The following is a 27130-nucleotide window of genomic DNA, read 5'->3' on the forward strand; positions in this document are numbered from 1 at the left end:
TGATTCATATCCAGGAGAGTCGAAACCGTGCAAAATGTTAGGGGCAAGTTTCAATATATGGGGTGTGGGGTGGAGGGGGTGGGGGTGGGGGGGGGTGGGGATGGTGGTGGTGTCTGTGGGGGTGTGAGGGGTGTGTGTGGGGGTGGGTTGGTGTGTCTGTGTGTGTGAAAAGTTCAAAAGTAATGACTGTATTAGAAATCGCAGACAGACACTGACGTGCTCTGCCAGTGCAGTGGGGAGGTAGCTGACCTGACAAAGGAGAGCAATTAAGTGGCAACCCAGTTAGGGTAGGCTCAGCTAAAATCTTACAAAGAAAGTTAAACTTCAGTTCCAGTTGTCAGAAAACAAGTACCTGGTACTGTGCACAACGGACTTGGAAAGAATGTGTTCCTAGCCTTTTTCATCAGGAGTTGAAATGGTAACTACATGGCTAATCTCTCACACTTGCCACTTGTAAAAACAGCTTTTCAATTTGTATGCATAAGCCCACGATAGGGGGGCGGCCCAAGACAAAAAACACATGCAGTGCCTTTCACGCATGTTAGCCCGAATTATAAACAAGAGGCCAAAATCTCAAATGGTAAAAACAGGGGTTGCCCAGCTGGGGTAAATGTGCTTGTAAGAGCTGAGGAAATAGCTCAGTAAACTTGTTCACAAGAATGGTTTTGCTTAAATTAATCTTTAATTCTCTGTATGAATTACACCCTCTTCTGCAACTGCTGTCAATCTTAATGCTGTACAGCAGGCTGTTACCCAAAATACTACAAGATTGCTGGCAGTGTCCAACCCCTCCTGACTCTCTTCTTGACCTGTTTTCCTATAACACTGCAAGAATGCCAGATGCATCAATTACAGTCCTGGACACAGCAGCTGATTTCAGTACCTGTTTGCCTTATTTCTGCATATAACCCTGTTCCCCTGAAAACGATGACAGTGAAAATGAGAGTGAAGGTGTCTTAGGAGAGAGGAAGCCCGAGGAACAATTTCATTTGAATTACCTGTGCAAACGTATAACTGGCACTGCTGCTGGATCACAAGCAAGATATTGGGTTGGTTTTTGTTTTAAATTTGTTACACCCATGAAACGTGCAAGGGGAGCAGCAACTAACAGGAAACTGCATTTCTTTTTTGGTTTCTTTTAAACGACTGACAAATGCTCCAGCATCTGGCTATCAAGATGTGGGATGGGGCTTACTAGTAGCTATAATCTCTTTGACTCCATCAGTTTTTTCATTCATTAATGGATCTGGCTTTTTACACTGAAATCAATGCAAGTACAATCCTACTTTCCTCAGTCCTTAAAAAACAAATATATTCACAAAGACCAGCTTTGATACACATTTTTTTAAAAATACAATATAAGCCATTAGTGACTAAGCAAAAATCACAAAATCACCATTGTATGTATCTGAGACTGCAGGGTAAATTGAAAAACATAAAACCTTGCTACTGCAGCTGAAATGCTTGCAGTTAATAAAGGCCAATATATATCCAGAAGATTGTACATATGGATATGGATTTTGTGTGAAAATTAGTTTCCTCTCTATGGATAGACATTCTGGAAGATTCTGTGTTAAAAGAAATAAAAATATGGATAAATGTTCTTACCTTGATATGCATCTTAGCTCTTTTCAACAGACTTAGAGTGGTGTGTCTGGTGCTGTCCGGCCCAAGAGGCACAAGCTGTTTTAGCTGTTCCAAATATAGCCGGAGTTTAGCCCGCCTGAAATTATTAAAAACAAACAGCGTTGTAGTAAAGTTGCACCCGCACAGCATATCCTATATGCAAATACCATCTGTTTGCAGGATCTCTGTGCAGAACTTGATTCAACGGTGGCTTCCTTTCCCTCCCTTTGGCAAAGTTTCAGACCGAAAGGTCACTTGAAATGCAGTAATGTTGCTTGGCACATTCAAATGGTAGTTTCATACCTATATTTCAAAGCAGTTTGCTCAGTCTGGTTAGTCCCATCTTAACGAAGGGGGAGCGCGCTCAGAGATCTGAGAAATCCAGGCAAGGCTGCATCTATGGCTGGGTAAGGAAGAAAAACTGGGACTTCACTGAAAGCCACTGATTTTTGCAGGCTGAGACAGAGCTTGGGGGGTGGAGCAGGGAGGCTGCACACCCTGATTCCCTTCTCCCCCATTATCCCTGCCTGATGCAGTAGGACACACTCCTACTACACATGGTGAGGGCATTCATGCAGCTCTGCACAGCTCAGAGCTGCTTCCAGCCGTGGTTTTATCAATACATTGCAACAGGGAGGCTCTGATGCCCCTTCTCCTCCCACCTACTGACCCACAGTGCCCCCCGAGAAGGAGACATTCCTTCCTCCTCTCACTGTACAGCCACCATAACCTCTATTATAAACACACAAGAGAAAATACTTCAGCCATATTGGGTCCTGCTTTCTCTGTTACTCAAGTATCACTACTGCTGCTCTCAGCCATCTCTCCTCTGCCAATGACTAATCAAATCTATCAGCAAAAAGAGGATAAACAGAGCGGTATTTCTACAGATACTTTGTTTCCAAACTTTGTCTTTGAGAAAGGAGCTGGCAGTACTGTCCAGGAAACACTTGCTTCAACTATCAAAAAACAGGCAGTGGCAAACCAAGGAACAGTGTGTGCGTGTGTTTCTACAGTTAAATCCAAAAGACATTTTTTCCTGGGTTTAATGCACAATTCTTGAACATGAATCCATACAGTTTTGCAATGAGATAGAAATGGATGCAGAAGCACTTACATGAGCAACAGCTCTAATACTGTCCTTCCTGCCAGCCTGTTAAGAGATTGAACAAAGCAATGACCTGGAGCATGCCAACATCCCCCACAAAGGACTAACCATAAGTGAAGCGGATCACAAGTGTGAGATGAATAATCATCTTTTTCAAATCTGCTCGATGCTGCATGAAGGAAACAAACTTTGCAGGAAATTTAACGCTTCAGGTCAAGAATGAACTTAGTTTTGAACAACCAGTTCAGATCCAGAGTTCAGCATCAGTGTTTGAAATGCAGCTGAAGAGAATTTAATATGCACCAAATGACAAATTACACATGTGTAATTGGGATGATTAGTGCAATGTGAAAACCTAAGAATTAATGGAGAAAAATTCCAAAGCAAAATAAAATCTAGTTTAAATACAGCACAGTAATGACTACACACTCACACATTTCATTCTGGCTGCCTATAAATGAGCAACATATGAGGTAGGAAATCAAAGAGTATTTCTATAAAACTGCTAATTCTTTCTTCAGGTCACGTAGGGAAAAAGGAATATTGGTGAAAATGTGATTCTCAGGAGAAAACTGATGACAGATTTTTTGTTTAGGCCTGGGGTTTGTTTTCCAGTACAAGGCTCTAAACCATCTAAATGGTTTTATTTAAACAGCAGCAACAAAGACTGAGTAAGTGTTCACAGAAATAGCCCCATCAGATCGCAGAGCACCCCTGTGGCTGGGTAATTGGGTAAATGTGTAAATTAAAAATGTGTAAACTGGGACATTGATCTTTAAAATAGTGAAATACCAGAATAAGGGACCACTGGTATTTATACAGAAATCCTAATCAGGCAAATTTTTATTTCTGTGTCTGTAATGTCAAACAACTACTTGGCTGGTTTTGTGTCTAAAATAAAAAAAAAACTTGCTTCAGGGACTACATTAAAGGGGTTTTTGTTTGTTTTTTAAATGGCCTCTAAACAGACATGCAGTCATCTGCGTCACTCAGCACAATTTGGATGCAACTGTATTTAGACAGCTGACAAGAAAGTGGAGACTGAAGATAAAGGAGGATGAGGCAAGGAAGAGGACAAGAATAGTATCCAAGTAGTAAATCGAGAATTAAATACATTGAAATGGAACAATCAATATTCTTGGAGCTATTAAAAGTCTGATAAGGAATATACATAACCGTTGATCTGAGATCTACTTAATTGTAATCCTGGAAAACATTAATGAAACCAGACTACGTACTCAACTTGTCTGCCTCTTATTACTATTTGAAGAAAGTCTGCTTACCACAGGGAGAAAGCAAGGATTTAGTGCATTTCCTTACCATCAACTGGGAAGTTAACAGAAATATTACCAAGATCCAGAGGGCACACCTGCATGCCTTTTAAAAGCACTAATTCTTTTATGTTACCTGCCAGCCACGTAAAGGAGGACTTTACAGAATGCCATGAAGAACATGGGACTAAAACCAAGAAGACTGTTTTAACTGGCCAATGAGAAGAATTTTAAAAAGCTAAATATTACAAAAATATGCTTTAAGGCATTCTCGGCACTATTTATAGCACTAAAAGTAATAAAACACTTGCTAAAAGACCTGCTCTAACATTACCTTTTATTTTTGTAAAGGGACTTTTTCTTTCATTTAATTACTCAGCAGCTATGAACCCATTACAGATTTTAAAGCATAAGCTTTATGTAGAACTTTACATAAATGCAGGCACGTTTATGTGGCTAATTCATATATTATAACACAACAATGTAATCAATGGCATAGATTGTGAATGCAAAAAAAAGGAAAACCTGCCCACCATAATTCCTGTGGTATTGGAGTAAGTATCTCCACATTTTTCATTTTGCACATCTTAGAAAAAACTGTAAAGAATGTAAGAAAACATTTCAGGCATGTTATGTTAACAGATCACACCAGCAGGAACAAGGGACTCAAACTTCACAGCAGATATGCTGTCGTGTACAGACTCTGCCAGCACTAATTTCTATCTTTTTCTGCAAGGACCTGACAGCTTTCACTTTTCCTCGGCTGAGTGTGACCACTGGAGGAGGGAAAGGCACTCACAGAGGTAATCACAGCCGGAGCTGCTTTCTGTTTTGCAGCTAACGCCTTGAATTCTACCTAAAAAATAAGCTAAAAAAAAAACCAAACCAAAAAATGAGGCAGCAGCTTCATCTCAGAGCAACGGGGTAATGATCTCTCTGCATAAAATCCGGTTGAAGTTGGGTAATTACGCTCTGCTCCAGCTTCAAAACCCGACGGTTGCACCTCCGCCCACACAAAGCATGGTGTCAGGCCAGGACACCACTGCCTACAGAAGCAGACACCTTTCTCACCTCATGCAGATGCACAGAAATATCACCCTCATCACTGGCACTGAATTTATCAGGGAAAGTAAGGATCTAAAAAAACAGCCATCCAAAAATCTGAATCCTCAAGCCTCTGTTTTGGGTACAGCCCCATGCATGGGAAGAGGTGCATGGGTGACCTGCTTCTGATTTACGTCTTCCTTTGTGTCTGATGATAAAAAGGTTTCAGATGTTCAAGACTTCAGTGTTTCTCCATAAGTGAGCTCACAACAGGGCCCTATAAATCTGCATTATAGCTCTTCTAATGCTTAATAAAAATGAATTACTAACCCACAGACTTGGTCAGTGTTCCGCAGCAGTGGCCATGTCTAGGAGCAGTCAGGTGATTCATCACGTTCACATAAAGGACAAAGCAACCTGCTGACAACTAACGCAATGGGTACCAGCTGGAATTGCCTTGAACTGGTTTTGAATCCATGTAAGCCATTATGGGCAATATTGGGTATTTCAGGACTGGTAGCAAAATGAACCCTGGAGCCCCAGAACTAGGAGGGACAAAGCAGCACAACAGTGGTGTTAAGAATTTCCCCATACTACAAGGACAGCCATCAGAAGTCCATTTGAAGACTACTTACTGCCTTCAGTCCTCAGACTCTAGTTTGCACTAGTGCTTGGCTATGAAAAGGCAGGAGCAATGCTGGCCAGAAGAGCTATGGTTCACCACTTCCCAAAAAAAGGCTGCCATGCAAACGTAAATTAAGATCTTTGACTCTAACCAATTTCAAAATTGTGTTAAATGAGTTTATTAAATAACAATCAATATACTCCCCTGTATGTATAAAGTCCCAAATGCAAATCAATTTTAGCACACCAAGAAATGGAATACTAAGATGCAGAGAAGAAGAAGAAAAAAGAAAAAAAAAGAAAAAAGAAACAAAAAAGCCTATTGTTCACACTGGATAATCCTCATTCCAAGGAGACTGCAACAATTCCAAGAAATTCCTACAACTACTTGATGGGCGCTTGCAATGGGAACAAAATACTTCTCAGTAGGGCCAGATAATGTAACGAGAGGCAATGGCTGTGCACTGGGAGGGTCAGGGTAGACATTAGGAAACAAATTTTTTGCTAGGGCAGTGGTACACAACCAGAATAGGTTGCCCAGAAAGGCTGCAGAAGTGCAGTCCTCAGAGGTTTTTCTTACCCAGACAAAGCCATAGACATTCAGAGGCCCCTCCAATCAACATTTCTATGAACATATAAATCAAAGATTGCTTGCAAAGCCGTAGCATCCAACTCACTGGACTGCTCCCATTCATCTAACAGGAAAACACCCTCAACCGTGCAACTTACATCTGTACCAGTCTGATTGATAAAGTGCTGGTAGGCTTGTGGAGTGACCCGATACACTTGCAGTCTTTCCACAGGGCCTCTCCAGGGCTTTTATAGGTCCAGCACAGCAGACAGAAATGGCCTGCAGCTACTCAGACAGCAGACAGTTGTTCAGGCAGTAGTTGCACAGGTTTTTGACAGCAGCAAAGGTGTGTTTCCTCAATCATTCAAGTATAAATCTAGAGACTTTATTTGGAGGCCACTGATCTGCTCAAAGTCAGCTGGAAAGGCAAAACGCACATCAAAACAAGCTGCTTCCTTCTCAGCATGGCATGCCTCAGCCAGGCCTTGGCAAAATTAAATGGCCACAGACACTCACGGTACAGAGTGACAGCATCGTGTTCATGTGATAAATGTACTTGTCAATCCTGCCATCCTGGCTGGGCAACCGATGCAGACAATGCTGCCTAGAGCCTGTTTATGGTAGGTAGCATGGGGTAGGCATTTCCTTGAAGCTGCACCTGAAAACTTAACAGTTCCTGCTGTTGACATGGTGGTGCTGACTGCCAGAGACCCCTTGAGAAAGCATCAAAAGGGCCATGCTCTTGCGTTCCTCATCAATCAAGGGCAAGAGCATAGCACTCACTAGTCAAACTCATGACAAGTGTTCACCTTGCACGTCCTCAAGGTCTCAGTCCACAGCCTCCCCAAATTAGAATGACAACTCTCTCACGTATACCCATTCCCTGTTGACCCACAGCTGGCTGTAGAAGGGAAGGAGCAACTCTTACCATCAGTTTGTCATTCTGTGGGAAGTCCCAGAACAGCTCTGTCTGGTCCACACCCGCTCCCTCCTGCTAGCATATTGCCCAGTTAAGACACGGAGCTGTCCCCGCTAACTGGGGGGCATCTTAGAGCTGCAGCATTTCCAGCTGATAGGTGGCAACAATCTGGAAGGCTAGGAAATGGACAAAAAGCCACTAAATGTCCATACTCCCATACTGCATGCTCTGAGTTTCCCTTCATCCTGGCTCCAGCATAAGTTGGCTGGGTTAGACAGGGTGGTGTTGCTTCAACACCCACAGCCCAACATACCTGTCACACTATAGTGCATCACTGAAGCATGCAAGGGCATGGAACAGTGCTTGCCTCACAAGAAGGCCCTAACTGTGCTTTCTGCAAGATGCTTTAATGCTCAAAACGCTTGCATGGCTGAACATGTGTCTGTACTTCAGATGTCCCAAATTTAGTTTACTAAACTAGCTCTGTGTACAGGAGGTTGACATACTCTCAAGTCAATTGCTAAATATACTTGCTTGGTGATGTTCTGAAAAGAAAATGACACTATAGATCAAACACTCAAATGACATTGAAAATGCAATCATTACAAGCCATACTAGTGAGAACCACAGATATATTTGAAATAGATGCGAAAATGAAAAATGTGTCATTTCTGTACATTAACCATTCCAGTTCAAAAAGCAAGACAGACTCAGACCCTATCACAAGGCCATTTCAGTACAAATTTAATACAAACAACCCCCCACTTCAAAGAACATAAACCTATTTTAAATGAATCTAGAAGACATATTATTACAAACTGCACAGAATTTCCAAAGGATTTCAGATTCCTTCTCTCATGTTTCACATTGTTTTTCCACATTCAAACCTGTCCTGGTCCTGGTACTGTGCAATGAAGTTAATACACAAAGGTTTAAATCCAGAGAAATTACAAATTTTTTCGTTGTTGCACAATGACTGTGTAATCTGGCTTAATAATGTAAATAGGATAGAGTCAGAGAAGAACCTCTGCACCAAAAATGCATTTCTGGAGTCAGTTGTTCTCCTGGCACGTTGTGAACCAAGGCAGTCCACGCCAAGCCCACAACTCTGGCTCAGAGACCCCTGCAGTGAACTAGTGGTTGTGTTTTCTCCCTAGAGAAAGGTGATTCCACCTCCCTACCAGACATGAAATTCAGTGTAAAATACACTAGTAAGCTAACTGCAATTGTAAGATGTGCATGTCTTTACAGGAAGAGTCTTCACAGTTTTATTTATGAAATGCAAATACCTGCGTACAGGCAGCACTCAAGTTTGAGACCGAGATAACCAGCAAACACAGAAGCTCTGGATCCCTTGTGCCATCCACAGGTCAGGATGCACACAGACAGCATCATTATTCATAATCATATCGATATTTCCAAGTTTTTAAGAAATGCAGGCCAGCAGTAAAAACTTCCCCATTGCAACTTCAGGATTCACCTGCAACCAAGATAAAATCATAGAGAGGAACACTCCCTGCCTTCTGACTCCAGCATCCACCCTTTCTTAGCAGAGCCTGACACAGCAAGGCAAGATCTCTTAAGGACTTCAGCTCTTTTTATTTTGTGCACAGTCACACTCTTGAGTGATGACATAATTTTACTGCAAATGGCTTTAATGGTACTGAAAATTAAATATGTTCATGTTATTTGGTATATTCCTGGATATCATGGCCATACATATAATGCAGGTAAACATGTAATTCTATACCTCGCTCTGCTTAGTAGTAATTGGTACTCAAGCATACTCCTTACTCCTCCTAAAGCTAACAGTTTTCTTGAACTGTCAGGAATGATGTATTTACAGCTCTACAATACTTTTTATAAGCTACCAGAGATGATTCTGTACCAATTAAAACACATTTGTTTATAAAAGCATTTAAGGAGATTATATATAAACTTCCATCTTAAGAAACCATAGAAATTCTATCATCTAAAAATGGTTCTGAAGAAGCCTATATATTAGTGGTCTGGACAAAATTTAGCACATCTTCAGCAAAATATTAAATACAATGGAAGCTAACAACACTCCACTGAAGTATAAAATCCTGTCTCTTTCATATTTATTTCAGGCAGAAACACTTTAAATACTTTCTGCTCTACAAAGGATACCTCAAATAGGTTTGGGGTTTTTTTTCCCCAAAAGAGGCTCTAGCTCATACTTGAGCTGCACAATCTATTTCAACTACACAACAAATTTGCTTTATTGAAAAGGAAAGAAAACCTCTTAGTATTAAAGCACTGTACCATAGCAAGGCACCCAGTGTGCCAGTCGCTATGAGATGTGTGAAATGCTTGCTCACAGCTGAGTGCCTCAGAGTCAAAATCAGAAAATCCAGTAGCGCCCTTACAGCAAACCTCTTGGCTATTTATTATCCCAGAAAAGATAAGCAAAACAGTGTTCTGCAATAATGCTATTTTTCTTCCATATTGAAAACAAAAGCCTGAAGTTTGTGCTGCAGGTGAAGATTCATCCAAGGGTTGTTCCACATGTCTTCATCGGCAAAGCCTGGGAAGGCCGTGGCAACTAACAGGCAGATAAAGCTATGAGTGCCTAACTGCAGTGATTGTTAGTGAATTAAATGCAACAGCCCTACAATCAGTGCAAACGGCCTGCTTTATTTATTTTAGAATTAACTAGGAGTTTCATCCTCTATATGTATTTTCAGTGTGAATATTTTTGTACATCTGTTTGGCCAAACTGAAACCAGCCAGAAAGCTTTAGCAGCCAGGGAGCTAGCTGGTAGTCTTGGTGTACCTCTGAAGTATGCAAACACAAGATATCAACTGCCTGCGAAGGCAACGGCTGCAAGCGTACCTTACCATCACTAGCTTTCAAAGAGCCAGTGCTGCTATGAACTTAGTCATCTGCAACTTTTCATGGGAATACTGCTCAGAAATATCCTGGTGCTGGTCCTAATGCTCAAGTAAGACAGAGGAAAAACTCTGCTTCCTGTTACACAGCTTACCATTTCAACGTTCTGTGCATTTTATCACTCTGAAAAATATTTCTCTATTTCACTACATATTAACGCACACTGCAGCCAGCATTCACAATGCATTTTATTTACTTTCACTTAGTACCACTTCAGCCCACTTGCTGAGTCAAGACTTCACACTTTACCTTTTTACTTTCCAAAAGTTGCGTCCTGCTCACATTTTAAAACATATGCATGAAACCAGAACTTATTCCTACATGTTCAGTAAACATAAGTGCCACAAATGTATGCATTTTTGGCCAGCTTTAGCTCTTGGCAGCAGCGTGCAGAAAGCCAGCTGGGATGCAAGCTGCAGACAGGTATTCACCTGGCTCGTCTGTGAGAGGGAAGCTGCTGACTCTCAGAGAGGATGCCTGGCAGACCTTGCTGCCCACGTTGCCCTCTTTCCCTCTCCCTCATTTCTCCATCACTCCAGTAGCTCCCTGCTGAGTGCGATCACAGCTGTTTGTCCTAAATTACAAGCTCTGGGCTACATCAATGTCTCTTCATCTCTCAAAATGACTACAAGCCAACTCTGATGCTCCTCGTACTCCAGTTCCCACTGGAGGGTGAGCTGTGGTGGTCCATTTACTGCTGTAAGCCAGGGGCAGCAAAGACAGGCAAATGACAGCAACTCCTGAGGCTCGCTTTGGGGTAGAATGACCCTGTAAAGCGACCCAGAGAACACCAGCACAGAGAGACCCGACCAGAGCCTCAGCGGCTGGTGGCTGGCCAGACTGCCCACGTGCTGTCCCTTCAGGCATGTATCTGACAGCAGAAGCAGGCAGACTGACGAGGGTCCCAGAGTAACATTTGACACTGGCCAGCAGAAGAAACAAAATCCCTATGGCACAGTTAGCGGCTGTTGCCTTATTGTTCCTTGACCTTCACCCACTCAGGTTCTCCTCCTGCCACAGAGAGTGAGCACGAGCTGTCAAGAGTGGCACGTGAGGTGTGACACAGGTGTCCCCACAGCCACTGCCACCCCACCACATGCTCATCCATGTGCCTTAAGCTGCCTGCAGACCAACCCAGCAAGACGACTAAACCACAATACAGGGCTCTGTTTCCAACCAGTTTTTTCCTTCATGGGCTCGTGGCAGGCACGCAGAGGAGTGCTCACGCAAGGCAATGCACAGGCAGGACCGTGTCAGCGAGGACTCTGGGGCAGGTGGGACACCACCAGCTCTGACTGGTACCTGTTTTAACTGCTGGGGAACGTAGCCTCTGGCTCCACAGTATTAAGAGCTGCAGGACCCACGTGACCACCCTCATCCCCTCTCATTTTTTTCTAGACTTCTCCCTGCAGCCAGGCTTGTCCTCACTGCTTTCCCCAGCCTTCAGCCATCCCACCATCTTAAGCTGCTCTTATTTGAAGAGCAGCCACAAAAGGTTTAACAGTCCTTCATCGTCTCGAGTCTTGCCCATAAGTAACAGCAACACGCAGAAATTTGAGATGTGCTTCACAGGAAACATCAATAGGAATTTACAAGCTGTACAGGGATTCCCAGAAGCATCACAAGCAAACATAATGGCAGCTGGATACCATTTGTCTTTCCTGGATGGTGACCATCTCAAATTTACATGTATAGGATCCTCCATTCTTTGGCCAGAGGCAATAAAATCTCTAACTTTGCAAAAATCTGAGGCAACAGAAACCAAACATTATGGAAACAGCTGCAGTACATTTTTCCCATTGTATGGATTTCTTTTCTCCTGCACAAAAAAAAAAAAAAGAAATTCCAACCTATATTTTAGCATTTCAGCCTTTAGGTTCTGCTCATCTATGAAGAACATTTTTCTGTATTTTAAATCTTCAAAGCTAATGTCAGATAAATACGAACAATTCTTACACCTACAGAAAAAGATTTTCTGTTTCAGGTGTCTTCTGTTTTTAGGCCTGTTATCTACTGATTGTCTTTTAACCTCTCAAATACTTTTAAGCAATAGCAAGAGAGGTACCACCTACTATCCCAAGCTCAGCATCACACAGTACCTACCCAACATAGGCACATAAACAACAATGCCTTGTAGGGAAACACACAAATGATGGAAATACCATTGCACACACTTGAAAACAGCATCCGCAAAAAAATAATCAGCCATGCTTTTAATAAACTTATTTAATACTTCTTTCATCCAGCCTTCCACCCATTTGTTTCGCATGTTAAAATGCACATATTGCTACTTAGCAGTCCTCCTAAATTAGACCTTTCAAACCCATCTGTCTTACTGGCATTCAAGTTTCTTAGATTACACTGCAGGGAGACTTAAAATTTTAAGTTTGTCTGTTACCTCCAAATAGTGTCAGACCCAATTAGATAAGAAAAGTGTCATTGCAAGATCATGCTGTTACAGTATCAAGCGGTTTTAATTCCCACTTGAAGTTACATGGCCGTACACACTACTTCCACACGCTCCCCACTGAAACCCCAAGAATGAGTGCGGTAACACTTTGGTCCTTGCTGGCGGTGGACCACCGCAAAGCAAATTTACACAACAAATCCAAACCCACAACATCCGTCTACAATTCTGCAATAGGTGTGTTTTTATTCGCCACCTTTCAAGGTGCTCTTTCAAATAATTTGTCGAGGACTGTAGAGTGTAGGTCTAAGAGAACTGCATTTATTTAAACAAGAAAAAGCTGGGTAACAACAGGTTTGCACTGGGTTTACACATAGACAGGAACAGGATGGTGACTATATTTTTCCACAAATCAACTGTTCACCAGAAGGTGGATGAAGAGGATGCGGTCGGTCTCCCCCACAAGTGGCTCCCGGGAGCATACATGTCCCTCTCCCGTGGTGCTTAAGGCACAAGGTGCAGCGCAGCTCTGCACATGCAAGCTACACATTTATCGACTGACAACACCCCAGAGCAAGTCGCTGCTTACAAATCAACTCATGGCTTGAAACCGGCTTTAATTATCAGACTGTTTCCCCACATCAAAATGCTATGCAAGAACATCGTGTCTCAGGACAGCTGCCAACAGGAAGGATCTTTAAAAAAAAAAGGAGGGGTGGGGGTGGGTGAGGGGGGTTGAGACTACAATGCTTAGAGAAGGCTAGAGATGTTGAGCTGTAGCAAAGCACTAAGTGAAGGGAGCGCAGTACAAGACCTAGTGAGCTTCTTCTGCCTAATTTTAAACCTCCCTATAGACCTAGTTATTTTATACATATGTCAAACAAAGGGAGAAATGTGTTCAAGATTTTATTTTTTTTTCACCACTGTACAATGCCAAATTAAAGGAGAGGCAAGTCAAGCTGAATTATTTTAGCTAAATTAAAAACATGCATTGCCATCACACACTGAATGTGAGGCCTTGGGACAGCAGACAGCTGGAATTAAGCAGCCTTTTCCTGCAAAAAGTTAAATGAAGAGTGTGAGGCATTAACATCTGCAGTACTGGATACCTGAGACTGGTTTCATTCGCTGTTGTACCTCTATATCCAAATGCCAAGTAAATATGAAGCATCCAATTTAACTAGCCTGACAAATGCTGCAGGGACTCCACATTCCCACATGCACGAGACACTAGAACAGCAGCAATTCACACCACAGTTCTACAACCTCATCAGAATTAATGCAACTGTATCTCCAGTTCAGCGCTTCAACAATCACTTTCATATTCTCAGAAGTAGGAAGTTTTAAGCTCTGACTGGGAAATTAAGTATCGGAAGGGGCTGTTCAGTGCTATGTCTTACTTGCAGTTTTGCTTTTGCTAGTACTTCCTCAGCACCTGTACCTACCAAGCTTCGTGGCCATCTTAAGAGGGAGTAGCTAATGGTGGCAGCTTGAGCAAGCACAAAGTTAAGTGAATTGGCTTTTTAGGGGAAGGAGGTGGTGGGTGTTACTGTCTTTTACCACTGTAGATACCCGAGATGTCCTCCAATGAGACAGCTGGGGGGTCCTGGGACAACAGCAGTGCCAGTTCCAGCCAACCAAAGGCTGGTTCAGATCCCAAGTGGAACACCAAAGGGAAAGAATAAAATAAATCACCCTGAAGTAATTAAGAATACACATCCCCAAATGCCTTGCTGTACGTCTCCAACTCCATCACTGAAACTTTGTAATTAGAGGTGGATATAAAAGACAGGATGAGGTGTATATATAAACAAGTTCAGGGGAAGGATTAAATGCACTGACTGTAATTAAAGATGGTCTTTTCCAAGGCTATAATGGGTACTCTTACTTTCATATGAATTAAAAGCTGAACAACACTTATGTAATATTTCCTGCTCAAACAGTGACAAAATTTGGCATCACGGGACCATGGAGAGTTGCAGCTGTCTGACAGTCCTGCCTCAAAGTTTAGATTTAGCTTGCCACAGCACAGATAGTGCCTTGTTTATAATTTAATTTCCGTCCTATTTCCCTTTCCATTGAAGAGTACAAAGCTGGTTGTCTCTGCGCCAGACAGGGTGCAGTCGAGCAGAACCTGAAAATGATCCATTTTGGGAGGGTAGAGGTATGGAACAGCTTTTCAAAATTCTCCCCCCTTTCCTCCTTCTTTCTTCCCACGAAACTCAGCCCAGATTTCTTAAGTGTAGTGTCCTGAGGTTATGTGGCAATGGAAGGAAGAGCCACAAGCTTGGGCCCACTTGCTCTGTGAGTATGTAAAGCCAGGCAGTGGGAACCAAGACACCTGACAGTCTATTTCAAATACCTGTTAGACCCAGTAACTGCTTCTGGCCTGTAAACACACACAACAAGCTCCCAAATTTCCCTAGCAGAAATTATTTGCTCCACCCATGCTGTTCATTTCAGCAGTCAACGTAACAGTGCTTACCAACTGGGATTAAGTCAGCTTTCTTGGGGGAATTACAGGGTTTGCTACCTTTATGTTTTGTAAATACCAGCTAATGTGGTAAGACACATGAATGTCTGTGCAGCCGGTATTTGCAAACACTGATGTTAGTCCTAACTTCAACAGGAGCTGCTGAGTTCTGGCAGCGATTACACGCCAGGCAGGCCACTTACTTAGCACCTTGTACCTTCACTTAGTTACCTGAATTAAAATTTCAATGAAAGAAATGCAGATCAATTTGTTAGGCATTAATCCCAAGGTGGCAGTTAGGAGGAGATGACTTGCAAGTAGCTCTCCAACCTTTTAGAGATGCTTTACCATGTTCAGATGTAGTCTTTGTTCCTCAAATCTTCTGCTCCTTGCTATAAGGTAGAATCCAACATAGACTTTCTTAATGTAGGGCATGTAGTTATTAGTTTTCAAGTTAGGAGCATTGCAACAGATGACCTCATATACATACATTCAAGCCCACACCTCTTTTGTGTTGGCTATGCCAACCTCCACATACTACACAATTAGTTGCACTAATTTGTATTTAAAAAAAAATTGCATAACATAAACTAGAATTAAAAATACTAGCCACTTGGTGTCCTCTGACAAGTCCTGTCACTCTGCTCTATTCTAGCAGAATGGTACATAATGCAGTATACACGTTTCAGTATCCATTCCAAAACACAGCACCCTATGGAAGTCCCAAGTCAACCCTCTCCTTCCAAACATCGGGGCGGTGGGCAGCGGCTATCTTAGCCATTCTTGCGAATTGCACAGTTCTTTAGGACAAGAAAAGTCAGTTTTAACTGGATCACATGCATGGAGTTTTCGTTTGCAGTTTATTTATTTGGGGGTTTTTTGTGTTGGTTTTTTTTTTTTCTTTCTTCTCAAAAAAGGCCCAAATTAAACTGCTGTGAAGGAACAGCATTATGGTTTTTCACATTTATGATCCACTAGCTAAAAAAGTTCATGCTCAGTACAGTTTCTGGAACCTCAACTGCATCCTCTGTAGCTGTCCGGATGGGGTGTGGGGTTCAGCTTGCAAGTAGGCATGTGGAACTTGTACTGAAATCCCCTGAGCGGGATGCAGAATTGTGCCCACAGCCTGCCACATGCTAAACCACCATAGGTACCGAGGGGAAAAAACAGATTAAACATTACTTGACCTGCAGAGGAATTCTGTGTAGTAAATCTAAGCACAAGTGTCCGTTGACAGAGACCACGAGGGGAAAGCAGCATGAGCTGTAACAGGAAAGTACACATTGTTCCATCCAGAAAGAGACCTTTTGAATTTGGGATCAGGCCACGGTATATCCAATACTCCAATGGGGTTAGCAGCCCACAGAAAGCAGCGCTGAAAATAGAACTAGAGATGCCAATACAGCATGAAGGCAGGGAGAGGAGGAAGACAGAAAAAGCCATCTCCTCCAGCCTAAGTTGATCCCTTAGTGTCTACTCCAACCAGGGACACTGGGTCATTTTGTGCTCATGACACACTTGGGAGAAAATAATCCTGCCTCCTGCAGATGGTTCTATGATTTGTGGGAATCCTGAGTGCAGAGCCAACCTTGCCTTGAACAGCTGGAGCTGCACTGCTGGCTTTCAGGTGCACTTGCCACCTCTTCAAACCATGGCGGGTACCACTTCTGTATACCCAGTTTCCGTCTGTGGGCTTCCACAGGCTTGACTGGTTGGGATTCAGCCAAGGATTCCCCTTGTGTTACATAAAACTCATTGCATAGGCCAACTTCTTAGAAGCCCATTAGCTGCCTAAATACCTTTAAAAAACCAAAAAAATCAAGTTCCAGCTCACTTGCCTAAATGTAGCTAAGCAAGCTTAAAAGGAAAACATCGTTTTTTTTCAATACCTAATTCAACAAATCTTTTCCTCCTCTGATCAAGACAGCTGTCACCATCAGGCATCCCTTCCACTATTTGCAGCAAATTAGCCTCTAACTGTTGTCTATACAGTCTGAAAATACCTGGAAGCCCATCTATCTGCATTCTGTATAAGACCAGCCCACTCTACCACAGCAGGTAAGAACTGGCCAGGTCAATTCGCAGATGCTGAGAACATAAACCACCTTTCACATAGTCCATTAGAGGCCGACACACAATGAACTTTTGTTTGGAGAGAGGGATGAACAAATTCAAGTGGAAAAAACGCATGCGCTTGGTTTCTCGCCCATCTGCTTTCTGCTGCCTGTTTGGCTGGCCAGGAAGCACACGGCTTTCTGGAGCCCAGACCCAGGACTGCACTTAAGACTCCACAGTTCAAAGCCGACTTCAGCAGGAAAAAGGACATTAAAATCTAGTCGAAGACTGTATTTCAGTCCATTTTTCATTGCCAAATAAAAGCTTTGTCCTAAGCACAAGGATGTGTACATCTCTGACACCGGGAAAATAACTTCCCCAGCAGATTAACTTCCAAGCTTCGTCTGCTTAATCTATCCCTCCTTTCCGAACCAGCAGTCTAGGTGGGAAGACACTTCTGTCGGGAGTGCATCATAAGGTGAGCTGCTGTGTGCACTGTAAAGACAGCAGTTCAGTGCATGGGCGTTTATAGCAGCTATTGCAGCATGTAATACAGGACAAGCCACAGGTCTGGTCACTTGCTGACTGCCTAGAGGTGGGGAAAAGGTGAGGAAAGAATAGCATTTCAGCACAAAGTTTTAAACCTAATTATTTTAATTCCACGGGTTCATTAGACTCAGAAACATAGGACATATCAACAAAAGCACAGGACTAAATTTTCAGTTCTATGGGTCCAGTTCTTTACAGACTTTGTTAAAGAAGCTCCACAAAAAAACCCAACCTTACTACACCAATTTAAGAAACAAATGCCACCATATACTTTGCTTCTTTGTCAGAAACCCGAGGTTAAATTTCAGGCAAAAGGGGGTTTGTCTTGAGACTAAGCCTTGCACTGGCCAAGGCAACACTGTTTGCCTGACCACTACAGGTGGCACCCTCAAAGAGGCAGTCATAGCTAGCGGGGCGGAGCAGACGCCTAAACCACAGTGCCTGTCAGTTCATAAATGGCAAGTCAGACTCTTAAAGACATCACCTTGCTTAAGCAGTGCAAAGGTGTGTTTATTGCAATTCACTGGAATTGCAATAAACCACATCAATCAGATGGTATAAAAAGTTCCTTACTTGATGGGAAAACCAGAAGAAACAGACATAATATGGCAGTTAAATTCCGCTAGTAAGACGAGGTGGTTCCCATCACTAATGCAGGAGTCACTTTATGTGGACGGTTGATGTATAATCTGGACAAGTCCTGGAAATGACAGCAGTTTTTATAGACCCATTATAACAAGGAGATCTGTACCAAGTCAGTAAGACCCATCCAGCGCAGCACTCTCCAGACAACAGCAGCCAAAACTGGATGCTTAGGAGAAACATTAAACTGACCAAGAAGTGAACTGTACTGCTCTGTACTGTAAATTAATACCATCACTCAAAGAAGCAATCCCACCCTCTCCCTGTGCTGGCATTAGGGTATGCCTGTGACAGTGAGCTGGGTCAGGAAAATGAACTGGCTGCAGAAGCAAGCCTCTCCCTCCCCGCCCTCCTGCACCTGCAGGAAGCAGGACCCGGCAGCAGCGGTGTGCAACCAGGCTGGGTTAGACTTGTGATGGAAGCGCAGCAGCGAGACACATACTGGGTGATCCTTCCCTGGAAGTCTATTACCTCCAGCACCAGTTGGGGTTTCCTCGGCTACAGGCGGCACCGTAGCCATTTAACGTGATGGATCAATGCAGTGCATTTTTATGCTGCATAACAGTACTAACCACAATGGTAATTCGCGATTTTGAAAAGGCAGCCCATAATAAAAATAAACATTAAGCATTGTTTTGGTATGCTGTTATTTCAATGACCTTTCAGTTCTGTTTCAAAACTTCCAAGTTTATCAGCAACTGGCAATTACATGCTTTTCATTAACCCTGCAATTTGCTAACATGAAGAGCCACAGAGAGAATTTCAAGACATCCATCTATGCAGTCTCTCACAGCTTATATAAACTTTAAACTCCACCCGGCTCAGCTCGCCAGCTTTTGTCAAACCTACGACTGGGGACTTTGGATGAGATCTGTCAATTCCCCCAAGCAGGAGAACACCTGCAAGTCAGATGCTGCAGTGCTGAGCACTACCATGCTCCATATCACCAGCCCATCCTGCCTGAAGACATTCAAGAGCTTCCTCATTCTAATTATACTCGGACTGCTTGCCAGGAGTTTACTATTCTGTGGAATGCAGGCAGGAGAACTTTCACCACTGCTGATCTGCCCCTTCCACCTTCTTGATGAAAAAAACCCAGGAAACCCCCACAAAGAATAATACAAATGGTTTGACAGAGGCAGAAGATAACTGTCCATCTAGATCAAGCTGTACCATGGTCACCCAGCCAAGGCAGCTGGTTCAGCTCACGAGGTTCCAGTTCAGGGACAGCAGCACGTGGCTCGCCGATTTGGAGGGATGCTTTTATTAATTTCCTCGCTAATTCTTAAAAGCTATTCTTTAAATTCAGTAAGTTTCACGAGCTATTTTCAAAGGCTTTGCCACAGAAAGGACAAGATCTTGAACTCCTCCTGCAGCAGAGCTCCACACGACCAGGCAGGAGCGAAATGACTTTGCTACCGAAGGAGCCCTGACAGGTCAGTGCCAGCATCCCTCGTCAGGGCTCCATCTGCTTCCGACAAGGAAGGATGGACCAAGGCAGGGAGGTGTCACTTCCTCCCACAGTCCTGTGCATGCTGGGGGGACAAGTCCACACATGAATAGCAGAGGGCAGACAACTCACTGCCTTCACAGAGTAGTATGAAGATCTCAGTACAATCTTCATGGGGTATATACCTTGTTTTTCACATTGTAATGCAGAACTAGCATAAATTGATGCAAATAAATTAGATTATGCTTTTTAAGAAGCTTGAGTGTCCTTTTAAGAAGCTGGAGTGTCTCATGGATTCTTGGGGTTCTTTACACTATGGAAGTTGAATTCCTCTGTACAGCTGTCAGGTTAGGTTGATTTAAAAAATGCCTTGCAAAAAGTCATGACTACCAATGTACTCGCTGTTTACATTGCTCTCCAAAAGCCTACTGATGTAACGGTCTGGCTGGATATAATAACAAAAAAATATATACGTGAATATGCATGTATATATTTGCCATTATAAACTACTCACATCTGAGCGCCATTCTGACTGACCTGTCTGCAATTAAAATACCTTCTAAAACCTTATCAGCCCTTAGGATAGATTTCCTGCCTTCCTACTTTTTATTTAGGTGGTTTCTTGTTTCATGGTTCTGATATGCAAAGCTTAATTACAGAGGACCAAAACAGGACTGCTTGTTAGAGGGATGAGTCCTTACAGAGTTTCACTACAATGAACACACACTGAAGTTCTGAGCAGGCTATTTTAGGGAGACTTAAAGCAAAGGAAAAGGAATTTTATGTCTGAATTGCTGACAAACATTTTACCATAATTGTAGTCTGAATTCTATCATGTAACGAGAGTTTTTGTTGGAATTACGTCTCTGCTTCCATTTGTCCTCCTCTGAGCATCCTCTCAAGAGCATACAGAAAAGAGACCCAGCAGTAGAAAATGCAAACTGAAGTAGTGGTGCCAAACGGCCAAGTCTGCACACACAGTGAGATCAGCCACTGCCATTCTCACTGACGTCAGAACCAGAGATAAAACCTCTTTACGTGCAACACCAATGCAGAACCTGAACAGCACTGTGTACCAGCACACAGCTACCGTGGCTTTCTGGTTAGTGGCAGCTCTGGCCACCCTCACCCAGCACACAAAGGCCCTGTAAATGAGGAAGCCATTTCCCTGCCCTTCAGCGCTCAGTCCAGCCCACAGACACCACGTGAGGGACTGGGCAAGAAGAATGATATGAGCAGCCATCTCCTCTCTTCCTCCTCGACAGGCTCCTGTGAGATAACCAAGTTGTGTCTCAGCCAGAAGCATCATGGCAGTGGTGAGTCAAAGGCGTGGTCCTGAAAAGGATACACCTCCAAAATCAACATCCAGTGCTTCACAGCCGGCAGGGCAGGCCTGCGCCAGGGTAAGAGGACAGGCTCTGCTGCAAGTACCAGATGCTACAGAGACACACTACGGCTGTGAATCTTCCATTAAACTCTGCAAGAGGCTCGATGGGATTTTAATGCAATCTTAGGAAAACAGAGTGAAACAGTATGATTGGTATTATCAGCTCATACACCCACAATGCTGGAGGAGGAGGCTGTTAAAAAAAATTACAATTACAAAAGTCCTTTGCACCAATACATTAGGTAGCTAGAATTGTACACACCTCATCAGCTTTTGTGAACACCCATTTGCACATACAAGGATCTTGCACTAATTCACAGGTTCCCACCAGGAATAACAGAAATGAGGCTTCAAGTATAGTCTAAGTGTAGGAGGTACAACAAGCAGCAGCAGTTAGAAATATTAGCTGTATAATCACAAGACATACCTTGCAGTTCACCTATTTTGACTTTGAGATGGCAGAGAAAGAAAAAGTAGCAAGGCAAATCTATATGGTCCAGCTACTACAAAGATACAACACAGAACTGAAAGTGAGAACAGACTGAACAACTAATAGATCCTTCTTCTGCCCCTGCATCTGCTGTGAATGCTGCTGTACCTCATTTACTGTGGTGCTTGAACCTTTTAAGGCAGAGCAGAGGGAAGAAGAGGCAACTCCATGCTCATGTTACAAAAACAACTGGAAGAAAAAAAAAATGGGAAATATGCAGTTTGGATGACAAGTCAGTAATGATGGAGCAGGGGAAAAGCAAGAAATGGAACAGTATCTAGAAAGAGGATGGAAAAAAAATGAGAGTGAGAAAGAACACAGTTGGGGCCAAAGATGTTTTTTTTTTTTTACTTTTAAAGAAGTGTGACCAAAGGACAGAATTTTGCATGAAGTTATTTTCCTGAAGACTCTGTCAGCAGAACTTCTGCCAGCTGATTTCAGTGCCTTAGCCAATGTACTGCATTCTGCAGGCCAGGCCTGTGTTTGTGAGCTTGAGCCTTCCCCAGTTCCTCTCATCTCTAGAATGACCACGTGGCTATTAGGCAGAGCAATAGTTTACTCATATTACAATTAAACTACAGGAAAGCATGTAGGCATGCAAGGGAAGTGATGGTCTAGCTGCTACGTAACTGTGGCCACAGAACAACACAGAACCCCCACCCCCACCCCACCCCACCGTTAGTCCAATCTTGTTGTGCCATCAGTCATGTTTCATGTATTTAGAAGCATGCAAATAGGTTTAGGTCATATTCACACATACACCCCTTGCTTTCTCTGGATGCATGAAACCCAAAAGACCACAAGCTGCATGAAAAAGAACAAAAAACTACCCGAAAGAGAGTTTATCCTGCTGCCTGAACGATAAATGAAAGGCAGCCCTCCCGCAGTGAGGGTGCCACAGCGCGGCTCAGCTGGGGAACCAACAGTCAGTGCGAAGACGGGCACCTTTCGCACTCAGCAGCTCTCTCTGTGCACCTTCAGAGCCACGTGCCCCAGGAGACTTCCTACAGCTAAAAAGCCCACCTGCAAACAAACTCTGAGAAGATACAATAGGTAGTAAACACTGCCTCCAAAACTGTGCAAACATGAGTTCTTTAAAAATCGGATCTTCAGGGTCTAATGAATGTCCTTGGTAAGTAAGTACAGCTTTTCACAGCACTGGATACACAGAACCAGAGCCGCAGCTCAGGAGCTGGTCATTTCTAGCTCACACACAGCTCTCTGGACACGTACCAGCAAGAAGCAGACGGAGGGGAAAAAGGTATCTATAGGTACTTAAATGCATGATGACAATGAACTGCACTTTAGGCATACTTAAAAAATCCCATAGAATAACCCTGTGTGACATATAGCTCCCCAAAATCATCCACCTTAATCACAGAATACTTTAACTGTACTTACAGCATTTAACACGTCTAGCAAACAGTTGCTGCGATCAGATTCTTTATTAGTAACAGTACGGTTAACCAGTTACAGCATTAATCAGTCCAAAGCTAATTATCAGAGGTGTTTCAAAAACAGCATACCAAACAATAGAAAACAAGTCAAATAATATTATACATATTAGAGTCGATAAACGCCCCCACTTAATAAACTATTCAGTGCAGAATCGAAACAATTTCAACAAAATATTCTTCAATAAGCACTATAATTCTGTCAGCCATACATCTTTTGATTTGCTTTTTTCTGAAGACTTACCTATGTTTTTCTAGTTCGTTGTGTGATGACCTATTAAAAAGAGAAAAGAAATATTAGAGAAAAGCATAAATAAACCAACATTTAGAATATTTTAAACCCAACACCTGCATAAGTTGCAAAAGAGCTCTCTGAATCATGTATTTATAAGGATTATAAAACAGCTTTACTGTTAAATTGGTTCACTTCTACATCCCTTAGTTACTTCAAGGTATCAACTTAATTTCCATGAGTAAACCATGAGTTTGGGGGGGTGTAATTATAATAAATTTGCATTTATTAGCGTTCAGTAGATTCAGAGACAGAATTGGACATAAAAACTGAGCAGGTTAGTAATAAAAACAGCCCACAAGATTTTTATCTGTGAAGAAAAATTATGAGGGGGCAGAAAGTGTTAGAAGATCTAAAAAGAAGTCTAAAGGTAAGAATAAAAAGCACCCAAAAAGCCAGCTTTCAAGCCCACGAAGAAGCAGAAAGAAAAATCAGCAGCTAACCACTGCGGTTGCTGTTGCATCTTAATGGCAAAAAAGAGGAATCCCCCTAATTCTTCTGAGTCTACAAACAGAAAAAATAAATATTAAAAAAAAAAATCACAGTCCCTGAACTGACCACATCAGTATGCTATTCTCTCCAGTCTACTAGGATTCGAGGTATTTTTTTTCCCCTCAACTGATGCCTCAGGCTTTTTGCCATTAGAAGGCAGCCCTAACTTCTCGGAGGATTATTTTTTTTTAATTGATTCAGCTGGAAATATTGATTTTATTTATTTATACAGCTCAGATAAAAAACATTCCTAAAATGAAGTTATTGTTGCCATTTCAAAACCAGCAACTTCCTGGACTTTCAGTTTTGTCCCACTGAAAACACGTCCAGCCCGTAAGGATCAAAAGATACAAAGGCAGTGGCAGGTTTTACGGCTGGCAGATTATGTCAAAGCAGTTCTACAACATGCTGCAACCCCTGCTCACATCCGGGCATGATGTGCTGACCAGGACAGCTTTGTGGAGGTACAGGTGCAGAGTCTGTTGAGTGAGCAGACATCACACGGTGAGAAAGGCTTCCACAAATGCACAACCTGCCTGGTGGCAAGCTGCTCTGCCTCTGCCACACATGCGCATGCAGCTGCACGCTGCTGCAGCATACCTAGGCGTTGATGATGAAAGCATCTCTCCAGCCATAGAGAGGGGAAAAAGAAAGCAAAGCTCCATGCAAAGAAATATCCAATGAACAAACCCGCAAGCAATTTATTACAGGACAATGCAGCTCCTGATCCCACAAGGAATTAAGCAAACTGCCCCTCTGGAGGAAAACTCAGATGCTTACAAGGTTCAGCACTGATGCTAATCCACTTTCACTGGAAAGCATCCCAGCATTGTTACCTAGACATCAACTATGTCAAGCATTACCTGGTATCTTTTTCTGAAGAGCCTATGAATTCTTTATTTTTTTAAAAAAATGTTAAATCTAAGTAAGCCACAATCAGGTAAGGTATGTATTCCTACAGTGCCATGTAAGTGCTCCTGACCAATGCAGCAACACTGGAAGTGTTTTACACATATTCTGTGCTACATGGATAGGTCAGGGTGGGCTGGATTTGCTGTGATTTACTGCCTTTGCCATTTGACCATAATTAGGAGATACTGTTTTTATTTTCTACTCCTACACACACAGAAAGAGATCAAACTTCTTCTCCACGAACATTTATCCACACCAACGTTCATAAAAAGGGACAAACACTATGCCAAATTCGCCAACATTTACAAAAACACACACAAAAAGTAAGTTCAGGAGGGAAAGATTCTCCCTAAACACGCCCAACAGGCCTGTCAAAGACACAAAGACACTGTTTGCAGGGCACTCCAGAAGAGAGAGGAAACACAGGCTGGTCTAGATTCATCCCTACGGCATGGCCTCCCTGACGTTTTTAGCAAGCATACCCAAAGATGAACAGGATCGCTGCAACTGGCCGGTTCCGAGCTGCCTGCTGCAGCGGAGCTCATGCGTGGTGACCACTGCACCAGCAGAAGTACTGGTCAAGAAATTCAGCCTGCACAGAGTATTTTGCTGGGTTAAGAGAGGATGCAGTGTGTAGAAGGACATCCTGCATGCAGCACACCTAGGAGGCACCTCTGGTTCATGAAGGGTGACCCTGGTGTTGGCCTGGGATATGTCCTGCCAGACCAGCTCTGGAGGGGCACAGATGCCTGCCCCGGTTATGCCAGCTACCAAATGCTGCAGGGGTAAACGTGTGCCTCTTTGCAGAGCTCTTAGGGACACAAAAGCCTCATCGACACCTGCAGTATGCAAACACTGGCACCCGCCACACATTTCAGGAGATGCGGGGACACTGACTAACGCCTCAACTATCAAGCCCTATCCAGGAACCAAAACCGAGAATTTTGACATTTACCTGACAGTTGCTCCATCTACAAAGCAAGTTAAATACCCTACTACAAGCATGATGCTAGGTTAGGTTTTTTGCTGGGTTTGTTTTCAGAAGAGATTAACCTCTCTCTGTCGTTTATTCTTTCCTTCACTGTCTACAGCACAGTATATTGCAAGAATATCCATCCCCTTCTGCTCTTCATGCAATCTAAAGTGAGGAAAAAACCCTGTAAGAACTGGCCTACACACAAACCAGTATCCCAAGCACTACTTCTGTTTCAAAATGGGCTTATTACTTCAGTAAGAGAGAAGATGTAGGCCAAGACTAAGAAGATATATGGATGTATATATTTATATAAAAAAGACAGATGTACAACAGTCGTTTTCAGACAAATAGTCTGTGGAGCCCTTCAAAAGCTGCAAGAGAAGCTAAACACCAGAAGTCTTCCTTAAGTTCACTATATTGGGTTCTGTATCAAGCAAAGTGTGGGGGGTTTGGGGGTAGCAGTGATGAAGGAAAGGTGTCAATAAAAAGGTTCAGATAAAAATAAAGGTAAAAAAGGCAACAACAAAAAAACATGAGCAAAATCATAGATTCAGGAGGAGATCAGGAACGCTGCTGCTTAGACCACATTGTTGACCTGAGACAGCCCTAATACCCATTTAGCAAAGGCTGAGAAGTTCACCGGCTATGAAGTAGCAGTTAAATTTTCCTTGTGAATACATTGTCAAAAGAACATTTGAAAGAAGGGGGAGGAGCCAAGCAAATGCAGACGTTGGCTTGCAAACTGTGGCACTTCCAACAGCATATCCCCAGAGCTGTACCGTTCCACCACCCTCACTCCCCTAAACAAGAATTCTAGCTATTGGATTTGAGCATTTGGTTGATGCAACGTTCAGCAGACACACCTAAGCAATTAGGACAGGTGCTAACTGAGATAATAAGACTAACACAGAAAAGACAAGCCCCTCAAAGTCCACTTTCTACCAGTTAATGGGTGAGCCAGCAGGAACTGCGCACAGGTGTACGGGGTTGAGATTTCACTGTATGCATGGTGCACAGCCCGTTCCATTATTAAGACACCTTCCCCAACTCCTCCATCTGTTTGCCCCACCAGGTGGTGCATCTCGTCAGCAGGAAACCCGCACAGCTCCTGACAAAAGCACGGGCATAAGACAGCTCAGATGCTGCTGAAATTTCTTCCTCGATGCTAACAGGAGCCAGGTCTGGACCATGAGTCCCCAGTACACTACCAGCTGCCGAGCGCTACAGGGAGCAAAGCAGGCTAGTCAACGAAGTGCTTACAACAGTGGCAAGCACTCTGCCCACGGCAGGGCTTTCTGGTGCAGGCAGGGCCAGCAGGGTACTGTACAACCCATGTGCAGAGGACACAACTCCACCTCAGGTCGTATGTCACTTGGAGGGCCACGTGCGAACTACGCTGCCTGCACTTCAACTTTTGTCCAGGCTGGAAGAGTAAGAACAAACAGAGCAAGAAGTTTTACAAGGTGCTACACGT

The 27130-nt window shown here is 43.1% G+C and overlaps 1 protein-coding gene across 3 annotated transcripts in view; it reads right to left on the bottom strand.

The window, feature by feature from the left end:
* Nucleotides 1-27130, bottom strand: part of MXD4 (MAX dimerization protein 4) — a 39115-nt gene that overhangs the window by 5469 nt on the left and 6516 nt on the right. For all 3 annotated transcript variants that reach the window (XM_080410871.1, XM_080410869.1, XM_080410870.1), the window contains exons 3-4: nt 23229-23258; nt 1609-1723 (exon numbers count right to left, since the gene is read on the bottom strand). In XM_080410871.1, coding sequence (XP_080266997.1) covers nt 1609-1723; nt 23229-23258 — 145 coding nt within the window. The remainder of the gene's footprint in view (nt 1-1608; nt 1724-23228; nt 23259-27130) is intronic.

The sequence above is a fragment of the Falco punctatus genome, assembly GCF_963210335.1.
Source record: "Falco punctatus genome assembly, chromosome: 1".
NCBI lineage: Eukaryota > Metazoa > Chordata > Aves > Falconiformes > Falconidae > Falco > Falco punctatus.